At 36.2% G+C, this 14,013-nt stretch overlaps 1 protein-coding gene across 1 annotated transcript in view; it reads left to right on the top strand.

Moving 5' to 3' along the window:
- The window catches only part of PSMB7 (proteasome 20S subunit beta 7), a 41,534-nt gene that overhangs the window by 20,286 nt on the left and 7,235 nt on the right, over positions 1-14,013 (top strand). Inside the window, exon 6 of the mRNA XM_073314755.1 lies at positions 1,646-1,704. Coding sequence (XP_073170856.1) covers positions 1,646-1,704 — 59 coding nt within the window. The remainder of the gene's footprint in view (positions 1-1,645; positions 1,705-14,013) is intronic.

The following is a 14,013-nucleotide window of genomic DNA, read 5'->3' as shown; positions in this document are numbered from 1 at the left end:
ATATAATTTCACTTAGACTAGCTTTGTTTTTGCATCTTCATTTATACATAGGGTCCCATATCTATTCCAGAACACAATTTATTTTGCCCTTGGTTAGAGAATGAGTGAAATTTCTTTTGTTTGCTGTTTTGTCTGTTGACAACATCTGTTTATATGGTTCTCTTCTGCTGCCACTCCCTCAAATTCTTTTTGTTTCCAGTTGTAACTGTTAAAAAATGGAATCCACATATTGCTCCAAGGCCTAAATGAATAGTCATTGCTTGTAATACAAGTACACACTTGGAGCAGCCTACTGCTTTTAGATGTGATGTATTTGGTACTGTAAAGGTAATGATCCTCAACCACAGCAATATTCTGTAACAGGAATATCTGTCATATTCATTGGGATTACTGTGTTCATTGATTTGTGTCTGTAAATCTGCTGTTTCTACCCTTTAAATTTGATCTATAATTGGACCTCCTTAAATGGTTCAGATAAGGTAGTCTGTATTTCCTCAACAGTGTCACTGTCAGCTTCTCCTTTTTCATTATACATTCAGCAGACTGGATAAAATCAGCAGGATACCTCATTTGAAACTGTTTAATCGCTGTCTTTTTCTTTTGCTAAACCATTGAGCTGGTCAAGCGATGTACACAAATCATTTTAAATAGAAAATACGGCTTTCTTTGTGACCCAGCTAAACAGATAGTACTATGCAAAACACTTTAAAAAGTAATAAATGCCAAAAAAAATTTTAATTGGAGTAAAAAATTGTAGATAACTTTATTCGCTCTCCAAAAGTTGAGCGTCCTGAAATATTGTCAGGGCCATGTGCAGACAAGATGATGTCTTCCTAAGAATCCACTCTTTTCTGAACAAATCAAGTCTAAAATTTCAAATAGTGCTGAGCTGCTTTTTGTCCATGTGTAGGAAGTGCAGATTTATGTATAAAGCCTGCAATTATATTGTTTCAGGAAAAGAGGGGTTCTGTTGCATCAGTACCCTTGTAGTGCAATCTTTGAATGGATCAGAGATGTGATATTAAATGCTTGGCTCCATATTTGCCATTTTGTCTATTTCCTGTTACTCTTCAAAGTACAAAGTAAAAATAATGGCTCAAAATAAATGCTGCATAATAAATAGTTTTAAAGTAGAAGTGGAAAATAACCTGGTGGCAGCAGCTATTGCCATTGCTGGTACTCTTGTCTCCATGTGTCAAAATGACTATCCCAGGGCAGCTCATTAAAACAATCTATTCTAAGTGTATTGGTATTTAGTGTTACACCCTGCAACCTGGCAAGGCACAGGAGTGGGACAGAAAATATAAACTCTGGCATTCATTTAACTCACTTTCTATAACCTTGTTTTCATGCTTCGGCATTTTACTGTAAATAATTTACACTAATAAAAATTGGACCACACCAAGTCGGTATGGACTAGAGGTAAATTTGGGACTCAAGTAAGTGTCACCTGTCATGAGAAGAGACATTTAAATGGCATGTGGTAAAATAAGGGTCAGTATTTTAATGAACTTAAGTCAGGTTTGTGGTGTGTTGCCGTTTTATTGACACTCTTGTTTTCTTTTAAAAATACTCTATAGCAATTCAGCAGTTACTTTACAACTACATCAAAATTTAAATAATTGTCTTAACCTTATTATTGTAGGTTCTGGATCATTGGCAGCAATGGCAGTATTTGAAGATAAATACAAACCAGACATGGGGGTAAGGAATGTTTTGGATTTTTTTAATTTAGTATTTCTTCTTTCAGTAATTCTCAAAACACTGACATACATCAAATGGGTTTGATGCTAATCTTGAATGTTGCTTTAGTTTAAAACAAAAAACGTAACCCTCCTGCTCCCAATGTCACTCTGTAGTATGCCGGCTCATTGCAGAGCTGTCAAAAAATTCAAATGGACACAGCCAACTTACAAATCCCAGTACTGCTGTTTGTAATTTCTTTAATTGGTTCTTACAAAAGCTTCTATGGTTAATGTAGGTGAAAGATTGGAGGAGAAATAATTCTGTTTATAGGTTACTTTAGGTATATGAGAGTCCCTGTATAATCAGTTTCACTCTTTCCCCTGTATAGTCCATTTCCTCATTCTCTCCCCTCCTTGTATATCTTTTACGTTCTTTTAAAGAAAGGAAAATTTGATTATAAAACCACAAAAATTGGCAGAAGCCAGTACCTGAAACTACCTTTAACTCATTTTTGAAACTGACTAGATTTCAAGTTGGCTGTGGCCATTCAAATAACAACTGTACTCCAATCTTCAGGATCTACCTAAAAGACGTTATCAGAACATTTATAAGTTGCTTTGCTGATGGTCTATATCAAACTTGAGTAATCTATAAATGCATGTTACTATGCAACCGTAATAATTTAAGAGTAAAAGCTGAAAGCAGTGGTGCCATGATCAAGTTTTGGATACATGATGCGCCTGAATAAGATGGTTCATTCTCATTATATCTGTTTATGAACACATCCGTTGCATTATTTTTATTTATGTATAGCTTTTCTTCACACCTATGTAGAATATAAGGTATACTAGGATTTTTAAAAACCAGTTATTGTTCAATAACTATTCACCTAAAAAGGGAAAAATCCACAGTTGTCGGCAGATACACTACTGATGAAAATAAAACTAAAAGAATTAAGATGCTTCCTATGACTATACCTGGTAAAATGCCTCAGTAATGTCAGGGCCTCCTTTAAACCACATTAATCTCTTCAAACTTTCCTTGAATGCTTGCTGCTTCTAGTTGCAATTGATTAATAATTCCACGTGTTAAAGAAAAATAATGAGAATCGAATACAAAATTGAGAGTTTGAAGTAGATTAAAAATGACGCTAACACTTGATTATTTTTCATAATTGTCATTGGAACATCAAAGATAAGCTATAACATTACTTTAAGATATTTAGTGTTTAACTGAATCACATAGCGGCAAAACGGAAAGTTGATAAACTACAATAAATGTCTTCAGATTTCACTAATCTGTGTTACATCTCTGCTATAGACCAATTTCTTAAATCTTTATGCAGTTGATTCAGCAGTGTGATCCTATAACTCCACTGAATTCCTCTCTGAAGTTATTTAAATTTGCAATTTTAAGTGTATTGGTTTATTCTGTTAAATTTTCTTACGGAGTAACTTCATGTGGATTAACAATTGATTAAAAATTAGTAGTGAGTGCTTTTCCGGTTGTTAAATTCGTTAAAAGATTACACAATGGGCAATAAATGGATCACTTTTCAAATTACTCCTAGAGAGACTCTTCCCAGAACGTTTCATATGAAGTAGTTATAGTTCTGTTAAAATGTTTTTTTAAGTTTTGATAACAAACAAGATCACAATTGCAAAGCTGCTGTTGCAGAGGGCACCTAATGAGACAGGACTTCATTTAGCATGTAGAATGTATAAGCAATGTTGTCAGAATTTGGAATATTTTTAATTAGGCACTCAGACTCATTCCTTCATTTAAATAGCATGAAGGTTGTGCGACTAACAGAAAAATCCATTAAATATAAAGTAAAGGTTGAGTCTCCACCCATGTAATGCAAACCATTGTGAGAGTGTCACATCACGTTTTTGACTCTGTCCAGTTTCCTGTATAACTGGGTGTTTTTTAACATGTGCTGCCTGAATTGACAACAAGGCCTAAAATCCTTAGGAACAACAGCTACTGCACAATCCCTTCTTAAAATTCAATAGCATAATTTTTTGCCATCTTGAAAGGAAAACCTTAAATCTCATTTTCAATTAGTTATCAAGATCCTTGGTTTTTAAAGTAATTTTTGAGTGTAACTTTTTTTTTTTAAAGCACCAAAAATTGGTAAACTTCCAATTGTTTTTACTTAAGGTCAGCCTAATTAAATTGTCTTCATACACAACCTTAAATGGCAGGAGAAATTCACTATTGTATCAAGCATGCAGAAATGTAGTCTACCAATTTGTTGAAACTGATATGTAGGTCTCAAGACTAGCATATAATTTAAGCTTGGTTTTATGTTTATTGAGTATTCTGTTAATTAAAATAGTGATATAATAACACATCAGAACAATCTAATATACCTAAGAGCTAACTGAGAAGACTCAATTGGACTTCTTTTTTTTTTTTTTAAGACTTACGTTCTTCTCCATTTTTCTACTGTGGTTAACAGGTTAAAAGTCTAACTTAATTCTACATTTTTGAACACTGAAAATTAGGTTACTGTACACAGTGGGAAGTTCAACAAGATTAAAAAACAAAATAAATATTAATTATAGTTCTATCGATAGGAGTAAACAATCACATAAATGCAGCAAATCTTTGTATTATATGGTATGGACATAAAAATCGTCAATTGCTAAAACACATTGCAATGATGAGAAATTTAAAATCCCTGGAGATTAATTCATTAAAACTGGGTAGTAGATTAATATTTTTCTGTCAAGATCAATACTGCTTGCTTTTGCATTAATTGTCAGAATATCTTGCTAGGGCTACTGAAAGGTAGTAGCGTGCTGCAAGACCATCACATCACAAACAATGATTCAAAGGCAAACTGTCCTGCACCCTCTGGTATCGACTTGCAAATTAGCATCTGGAATCTAATTAAACAAGCTTAATGAAAGTAGCAGCTGAATACTGCTGGAAAAGACAATCAGCTTTTTTCCCTCTGATATATATTCTGTACTATTGAAGCTGATCACCAAACACATCGTGTGAGCACAGTTAAAAAAATTAGCATTTATTTGAAGAATAGGAACTCTTTTTCATTCTGTTATGCTTTTGGCATGCACTGGCGTCCCATGAGAGCCATGCCACAGCAGATAGTGCACAATATTTATAAATCCATGACAGGCAATAATAGGAACTTGAAAAATTCTTTTGCTAGAATTTCAAGTTGAGAGCTGCCAAAAGCTGAGAGGATCAAATCTGCAGTGGCAGCTGCTGTGCCCTACAGTTAGAATTGTAGACTTTGAAGATGCTCAGCTTAAAGAAATGAAGACTGCAGGCTTAGCCAATTTTTGCAGGTTTCTAGAGCCCTGGCTCTCTGCCTTTTGAAGATGAGTTGCTGAAGCTTCTCCCACTGCCTGAGGCATGCTAAAACCAACAGGATGTGTTTTTTTCATAGACTTTGTGTGTCTTCAGTTTTGAGTAGCAGATGCTTTGTCGGTGCCAGCTGTGATGGTCCTTCTCTGGTTGCAATGCTGAGAGATGATCTTTACCCAAAATCCTCCAGCGAAACTGCCAAGATGGATAGTGACGTATAAAAGTGCTACTTCTGCAGTCTAATTTATGGAGTCATGTTTCATTGTGAACCAAGTGCTGGCCTCTAGAGGAACTGTTATAGATTGAAGAAGTGAACGCTTTCAGCCCTGAAGGACTATAGATGTTTCAAAATGTGATGCCAAGCACCTGGCTGCTGTAAGAACAATATTAATTTGTCATGTGGGTAGCTACAGATCTACCTTAAATAATATAAGTGGAAGAACAGCAGAGCTAATACAGAGTTGTGAGCTTAGTCAGTTTTTCCTTTTTGTGGCGTACCACCTGCTGTTAAACACCACATTCCATTTTTTAAGTACATTAATGGTTTGTGCTGTTCCAAAAACAGTATTGAGAGATATGGCAATCATCCTGAACTAGGATAAATTCTGCCTACAATATTAGATGCTGGAGCTTTTGAATTGTCTTTATCCTTGTGGTGATTGGATTCCTAGGGATATTTGGGGGGGAAAAGACCTTTAATAATATAAATGTTGGTGATTGACCCTGCCTCTCATGAAGGAGAAGTTTTTGCAGGTTTATGGAAGAAAATTACTTAATTAAAATACAGCTGTGTGCACCTGTATTTCTCAATCACCTGATGAAAGCTTCATGTTTGACTGAGCAAAGATACAGGCCGCTCATGCTTCTGCTTTGTCTTCCATATTTCATCAAACCAATAAAAAGAGAAACCAAAATAAGGAGACTAGAAAGATGACCAGCAGAAGTCATAGAGAACCATGATTTCAGGGAAATTTAGTAAAGCTGTTTGAAGTGTTCAGGATCAGAGGACAAATAGAAAAATAAGGGTGTGGGGAAGAAATGCAGGATTTAAATAATTGAATCTGAAATTGATCGTTCTAAAAATATGAGAACATGCAGTATTTTTGATTGTGCAGTCTAACATTAGTTTGAGTAGTAAATGCAGACAAACATACATAGGGGAAGGAGAGCTTTCTGAAGCCTATGGACAAAATTTCTCTCTCGCTCTTTTTTCCCCCCCCCCCCCCTTCAACCCATTCTCCTGACCATATTCCCCTTCTTTAAAAGAGTGTTACTGTACAGGACAGGGCAAACCATGGACTGTTGGTTAATCCACAGGAGACAGTGGCACTATTTCTGGCTCTGCTGTTGATCACTGAGACACCTGAAAGCCAATGGCTCTGCATCAGTTTCCCCATCTGTAAAAAGGGGATATTCTCTTCCTCAAAGGGAGATGAGTCTTAATGGGCTTATGCAAAGTCATTGATATTCTAAGATGGAGGGCTTTACTGCAATTTTATTTCTATTTAAACAAAAATACTTAAAAGGGATAATTCCGCAACGTTCCGAAAGCATGCCATTTTCTTCCATTATTAAACATCATTAAAATATTTCGTAAGTACTTTGGGGGACAGTGGGAAAACATGCATCCGATGAAGTGAGCTGTAGCTCACGAAAGCTCATGCTCAAATAAATTGGTTAGTCTCTAAGGTGCCACAAGTACTCCTTTTCTTTTTGGGAAAACATGGGTGTAGCAATATGTAGCTGAGTATTTGTTTTTACTAACTACTGACAATAATACTGGGTTATTTTTTGACTGTCAAAACTCTAACCTTCATCAACAGTAGTAGTCTCATCAGTCTTATTTAGATTGCATCTGTATGATTCGATGCTCAAGAGCAATGACAACCTGCATATGAATTTTGTATTAATTAGTGATGGTTGATCAAAACGTCTGTGTCCCTGCCATAGGGCTCAGGTGTGGAAGTCTGCAGGCTAATCCCACCAGCTGACATTCAGAGGTTTAATGACTCCATGGGAAGGTGACCACTTGCTGGGAAGTTTCTTGGCTGAACTCAGACAGCAGACAGCAGAGATCAAGCAAGAGTATCCGAGTTAAGCAGATACCTGCCTGAGATACTTGAATTCCTGTTAGTGTCAAACAGAGCTTAAGTAAACAAATCAAAACAAAATTAAAAATCTGACCCCCCTGCACAAAAAGAAGTGCTTAAAATGTGTGCTCTGTGTATGTGTTTATTTCATTACATAGTGACAAGAGATTAGGCTGTTAGTAAACGTCTTTACTGCTTCTTATTGCTAGAGCTCATGTTAGTACAGATTTGATATTTCCATTATGTGACTGCTCTACTCCATCCTTTGGAGTTGTCTATCTCTGCACAGACTGGTGTCAGGTATTAGTGCAGACAAACCTTTATTTTCAGGAGTTATATCATACTGTTTCCTATTTTTAAACTAAAATTATTTAAACATGTTAACTCAATTCCTGTTTGATATATTGGACAGGTTCTGTTCTTAACTCCTTGCATGGACTGTTATGAAGAATTGATCTCCATTATGGAACTTATGAAAAACTGGAAATATGAAGTTAATTTTAAATGTATCCTACTACTTGGCAGCTAGATATGCTCTTAAATGGCTGATATTACTGGAGAGGAGTTCTTAATGTATGCTCTTTTCATATATCAAAGCATAATTTCCAAACGAAAGTCAGATAATAAAACTGCCTAAGGGTGATTTCCTTCCGAGTTACCACTGATACCCAAAACACTTCTTTGTTCTATATACTGACTATTTCCAGATACAGGAATCTTGTCTAAGTTCATCCATTCTTTAGTTTAAATTGGACCCTGCTGCATGGCAAAGGAAACAATTTCCTTACCTTTGCAGAGGTAACACAAAGTTTGTACACAACAGTGTAGACAAGCTATTCACAAACTGCTGAATGTTAGAGAACATTTTACAGCACATAGGATAGATGTAGGGCAGGTAATTATTTTTTGATGCATTCTCAGGAGCAGATGTTCCAATCTAAATTGTTTTAGTTTGTACGTTTCCTGTAACTGTGGAACAGGGAAAATGTACTGAGAAATATTTCACATTGTACAATGCCTAAGTGCTGCCCCTGCAGTGAGAATCTTGAAGGCAGAGTGTAATTTCTGTATGAGCAAAGAACATTGAATTGGAATAAGGTCCCAGCAGAATTTAGACTAGGCTGAGAGAGTAGAAGCCCTTCAAATGAGTGAATACTTACCAAGTTTATAAAGCATTTGGGTAAACTTAAGTGGAAAAGGATTACAAGAGGGCCTAGGACTTTTTCTTTTTAAAATAAAATGTTGATCTTTCTTCACCCTCATCCGTCAACATTTTTGGTGATAGTGAGATGAGAATGGAGTGCTTTGCCTGAGGCAGAGGTGTCATTGCAGGACTTTGTTCCTATGGGGTATAATGGCATACAGTTACTTAAAATGACCCCTGTGCTTGGTTTGCTTTTCTCTCTACTCCCCTGTAGCTAAGATCCAAAACGTCACTACAGGGTGGTGGTGTAATATTAGGCAGATTGAGAATTTCAGGTTATCAAACTAAAGTCTTTAGTGTGGTAGAATTATCAAACTCCTTTACTGCTGAACAAGTCCATTTCATTCTGAGAATCTGTTCCTTAAAAATTCTGAATATCAGAACATCACAAGTGATGGATTAAATCTGTTCTCATGTTAATTCATAGTTATTGTGAGTATAGAAGCAGCCAGAAACCCTACAGATTCAAGATGAGGCTTGTAATTTAAGATTTCATACCACTGGAACAATGTATTGTACTATTCTTCATGTAAGGAATGAAATATAGGAACCAATGTTACTGAATAGTATCTTGGAATCGTATAAGTTTTTGTCTTGGCAGGTAATTTGGCATAAATTGTTAATGTAAATCCAGGTTAGTGGGGAAGACATTATTTTACTAAAAAAGATAAACTGCTGATTAATTCAGTATAGAACTCAATTACAAATTGAAAGTGTCTCTGCGGGACTCCAGTACCCTAAAGACAGCAGATGTTGAATTGATACTCCAGCATATTTCACACTGGTATGAAATATTAACATGGTTTATTATACTTGTGTGGTGTACAACATCAGACGGGGGGGCAGTAGTGATGAGTCTGGGCTTGCAAGCATATGTACTAATGAAATATGAAAATACTGTAATTACAAAGAGTAAGGACTTTGAGAGGTGTATTTTATTGAAGAAAAGATCTCAGTAGAAAATGGTAAGTTTAAAATAGTATAAATTTAAATTTTGTTTACATGGTATATACAATGTACAAGATAATACAAGAAAATACATCATACAACACAATCTTTTTTAAATGTACAAAATCAAAGACATTAATATTAAAGTTTAAACTGCTGTGTTCACAGGACTGCTAGCTTCAGTGCCCTGGTCAGATCCAGTTTGGGTAATTAGTTACTGTCTACTCCATATTTGCCCTGTAGTTTCAATAGGATGTCTTTCCTCATTGCTGTAGTGAACTGTTCCTTTTAAATAGATGCTGTTTTCACTCCAGAAGCGGTTACACTTCGGTGGTGGGTGAAGTGACTTGTGTGTTAATATATCAGCACAATGACAGCAGCATAAATTCTATAGTAGATACTGTAGAATTTGGATCAAAGAGATTTCCAAGTGAGCCACACCAAACTGGAAGGTAGTGTCCCTTTTTAAAGGTGTTTGGATAGTTAAACCTTGCTGTGTCGTAGTGGTGACTTACGATATGGGTGATAGTAGCCACATCAGCCAGCAGCAATGACTGTTAATCTTCTTAAGCAGAGATATAAGTGTTAGTGTTGGCTAGGACTAGGCTGAAAAACAGCAACCCATTATTAAAAAAACAAAAAACAGGGAACCCTAAAAATGACAAGAATAATCCTATTTTAAAAGCTTGCAGAAAAATTAGGATCTAGGAAAGTGTGTATCGGTTAGCTTTTATTTTATAACAATGTATCACTCCAAATACTACACAGTTTGACCCAGAGTTCCAATAAGTAGTAATCTGCCAAGGGATCCAAGTCTAATAATTACCATTTTTTTAGCTTCTTGTACCTCAAAGCTTTGAACAAAAATTGAGAGATTTTCACAGTGGTGTATGTATACAAGATACACTGAGACTCCTTCCTACAAATCTGTGTAAGTGCAAATGCTTCAGAATTTGGAGTTCTTCAGATTTGTTCCTAATTAAAGGCTGCAAGCTAGATTGGAAAATAAAGCAATAGCTGCATTATCTTGATCCAAAATATGAAAAATGTTAGTTCTTAGTTTGATCTCTTCATTCACCATTATTCTCCCATCTGCTGGAGTGTTCATAGGTTTCTTTATGTCCTACACTTTTTAAAGTCTATCTACTACAGCTAAGTAAAACCTTTGTGTGTGATTCAGAGAACCCTTGCCCTAAGAAAAACACATGCCTTCAAGTACCACAAAGTTCCAGAATTCTGTATGGGAGAAATTCAGCTCTGATTGTAAGGCTCCATTTTTATCCCTGTGCAGGTGGGCCTCGCAGTTCTGGGAATGATTTTGAGGGCTGCAAGTGGTAAGGAGCACCCCTATCTTTGAATTATACAACTACAGAGTTACAGTAGTAGTTGAACTCTGATCTAGAAATTGATATATTTTTTTTTATTTTCACCTGTCCTCGTTTCTTGACCATCTAGTCTGGCATTACCCTAATTTCCTTCAGTCTGTCTTCTATACACTCTAGAAAACTAATGACTGTTTCTGGCACTTGTCTGCCCCATCTAAGCACCATTTTGAATACAGAAGCAGAAAATACATTAAATCTTTGTTTTCCCCCCATGTCCACAAACTAATCTTGCAGTGAGCGATCTCATGGTGATCATCACTGACTGCCTTTTCTTCATCGCTGCTTTTCCTTTTTTACTATGTGCCTTTTGTAATTATTTCAACTGCTCTTTTAACAATTACTTGAACGGTTGCTTTAATGTACTTTAGCTTTAAACCAGTCTAGCGGATCTGAGTGCAGTATTTTTTAACATTAAATATACAGTAATTCTCTTTAAAGAAATTCCACTTCCCTTCTGTGCTCTGTTGTCGTTCCTCCCATGCTTGTCTTTGTGGCGTTAGACTAATCATGACAAGCGGAGCTGTTTACTGTGTCCCTCTTCTCGTTCATTTACAGTAAGAGTGATGTATTCCAGAATATCTGGATGTTGTATCACTTTATGGTCCAGCCCCTTACTCCTCTCATCATCCTGGTGCTGCCACATAATTAACATCCTCTTTGCCGTCTGCTTTTTTACTTTTGTTAATTTCTTAGCTGCTACTTAACCTCCTACAGTCTGGTCTCCAGAATCCTTCTACACTTGATGAGGCCACTTTGAACATCTCCCCTTTGAACCTCTCATTCTCTTAAATGTTTCAGACTGTGATCAGTTGTGTGCTAAGATGAGCTTGTTTTTTTCAGGGCTTCCATGTTCCAGATGTGCTTATTCAGCAATAGCCCCATCTTGCACTGCTGAAACTATAGGATTTCTCTCTACTCTGTGCCCATAGCAGCTCCGTCATGACCCTTTAGAGCATGTACGAAAGATGATGGGGAAAGAAAAGGCAACAAAACATGATGTGAAGGCAATGTCAATAACTCCCCAAAGTCAGCACCAGGTCCAGTTCAATTAAACTTAACAATTCCCAATTGGTCACTCACAAGCACTCACTTCACGTAAAGAAAGTGAGATGAAAACAAAGCACAGTCTTTTGATTCGGAGATCCAGTATGATAACTTCATAAAAATATTTTTCTGTTGTAAAGCATTCATCTGCCTATGACATTCATCACCTAAACTCCATTGGATGGGAAGCTCGGTGATTGGGACTTTCAAACAGTCTGAGTATTAAGATTGTATATCCCAGCGCCTCCCCCCTCAGTTCAAGTTAAAAATGTAGCCAAACAGATTCGTTCCAAACTAAATGGTTGGCTTTCAACCCTCTCTTTCAAAAAAAATTAAGAAAAATGCTTTGCATCAGAGCTGTCATCTTGGTTCCCCTGTCTCTTTGGACTTTCCCAAAAAATTTTAGTGTTGCTTCCAGTCACTTATCGATCTTCAACACAATTTCTCCCAGCAGACAGGCATAGCCACGCTTTCACATCCAGCAGTCTGCTGATTACACTTCCAAAGTCTAATTATTCTTTTGTAGCCGCTTATGTCCTTCAAGAGGTATTGTTTTCCTAACTCCCAGGCCTTCTTTATAGATTTTTTTTACTATGTCTCTGTCCTTGGGCTCCCAAATACTCTTCCTCACCCCTGAGATTCTCACTTAAAGTAGTTTGTATATTTTACTTTTTCAGTACAGGAAGGACATGGAACAAATTTCACCCCGGTGCAAAAGTACTACTATGATATTTTCAAGAATTCTTCTACCCCGTATAAATGTACTGCATGCTGATTCTTCAGATTTGTGATGAAAGGCTAAACTTGTTAGAGCATTTTACTTATTTACGTATATGCTAAATATCAAAATAGGATATTGCTGGTTATCTACTAGACACTCATTCATTCCAGTTTGATGATAATCTAAATAACTAATTAAAAAACCTCTCTGTACAATATATAAATCTGTGGGAGGAAAAAAAAAAGTCTCCTGTATGAATTGCTTGTCAAGTTCCCAAAACATCAGGGAAATAATATTCTCTAAACAGCTGCAACCATTGTATTTGTTTGAGACATCAGTAGGCATAAGCGATATAATTCTTCTCAAAAGCTTTTTGCAAAAAATAGGATTAATTGGCTGTAGACATAACCAACATGCTCCATAGAAAAGGTGGTATTCCAAATCTGAAAATCATTGAAGTGCGAAGAGAAATTCGATTCAAGCTATATAAAAGAATAATATGGAAAAGTTCCTTATCCTTGCTATTTGGGACTTGCACCATAGCAGATGTAGAGAGGTAATCTATCAGTTTTTGAGTGTCTACAAAATGCAACTCTCCAGATAGCAGGTTTAAAGTAAAGATTTAATACAGTCTCCATCTACTATGATGTTGCAGTGACAGTTTAAAACTCATTCTCTAAATCTCAGCAGACTTTATAGCTAGCGGTGGGCCAATATAAAGTTTAATGGCATTACAACACATAAATCATCTTTTAAAGATGCTACTAGTAGCTCCAATATTAAATGCAGACAATCGTCTACGTTATAAATAATTTATCAAACACCATTTTAGATTAGGCTTCCATGCTGAGTTATTTATTTTAGCCTTTACTGTAGTATTCCTAAGGCACGTTTTGAAAGATCCGTTACTGGTCAGTTTAATGAACTTGGGGGTCTGTTTTGTTCCCTTCAAGCACTATGGTACAGCTGTGGTGACCATTACATGGCTGATCTGGACCTCTTTGTGCCTTTTACAAGTGCTACCCATTTGTCATGCAGTGGTAAATGGAGTTGCACATTGGAGTCCTGGGACACATTGTGTGATGTAGTGATGGAGACAAACAGATAGCTCTATAAAGTGCTGCTTGTCACAGCTGACTTGTATTACAGTACATCACTCGTACTGTAATCTCATTTAAGAAGCCCTGTAGACCCGGGAGAATGATATTCCCAGTTAGCTTGGTCTTTCCAACCATAAAGCAGGAAGTGCTCCTTTTATATACTCTGAACTTTTAGGGGATTTTTAGATTAATTATTACAGTGCCACTGTATTCATGCCACTGTAGTTAAGACTGTGTCAGCACTTCCATTATAACCCCCTATTTTCTGACCATAAAATCTCACTCATTTGTATGCAGGGTCCCTACACAGGAACAGTTCTTTAAAAAAAAAAAACCAGTTTTTACAAGGGCATTTTGGTCATCTTTTTAAGTTACGAAAGTCTGAGAAAAATATTTCACATTTGGGTGCTGTTTAATTAAATGTCTTAGATTTAATTAAATAGGCTGAACTATTTCAAATTATGGTCTTACAATATTTAATATTCTGAGAGGATCT

Source organism: Lepidochelys kempii, chromosome 16 (assembly GCF_965140265.1).
Source record: "Lepidochelys kempii isolate rLepKem1 chromosome 16, rLepKem1.hap2, whole genome shotgun sequence".
In the NCBI taxonomy this organism is placed as follows: Eukaryota; Metazoa; Chordata; order Testudines; family Cheloniidae; genus Lepidochelys; species Lepidochelys kempii.
Note: the sequence above shows the minus strand (reverse complement) of the source record. Positions and strands in the feature narration are given on the sequence as shown.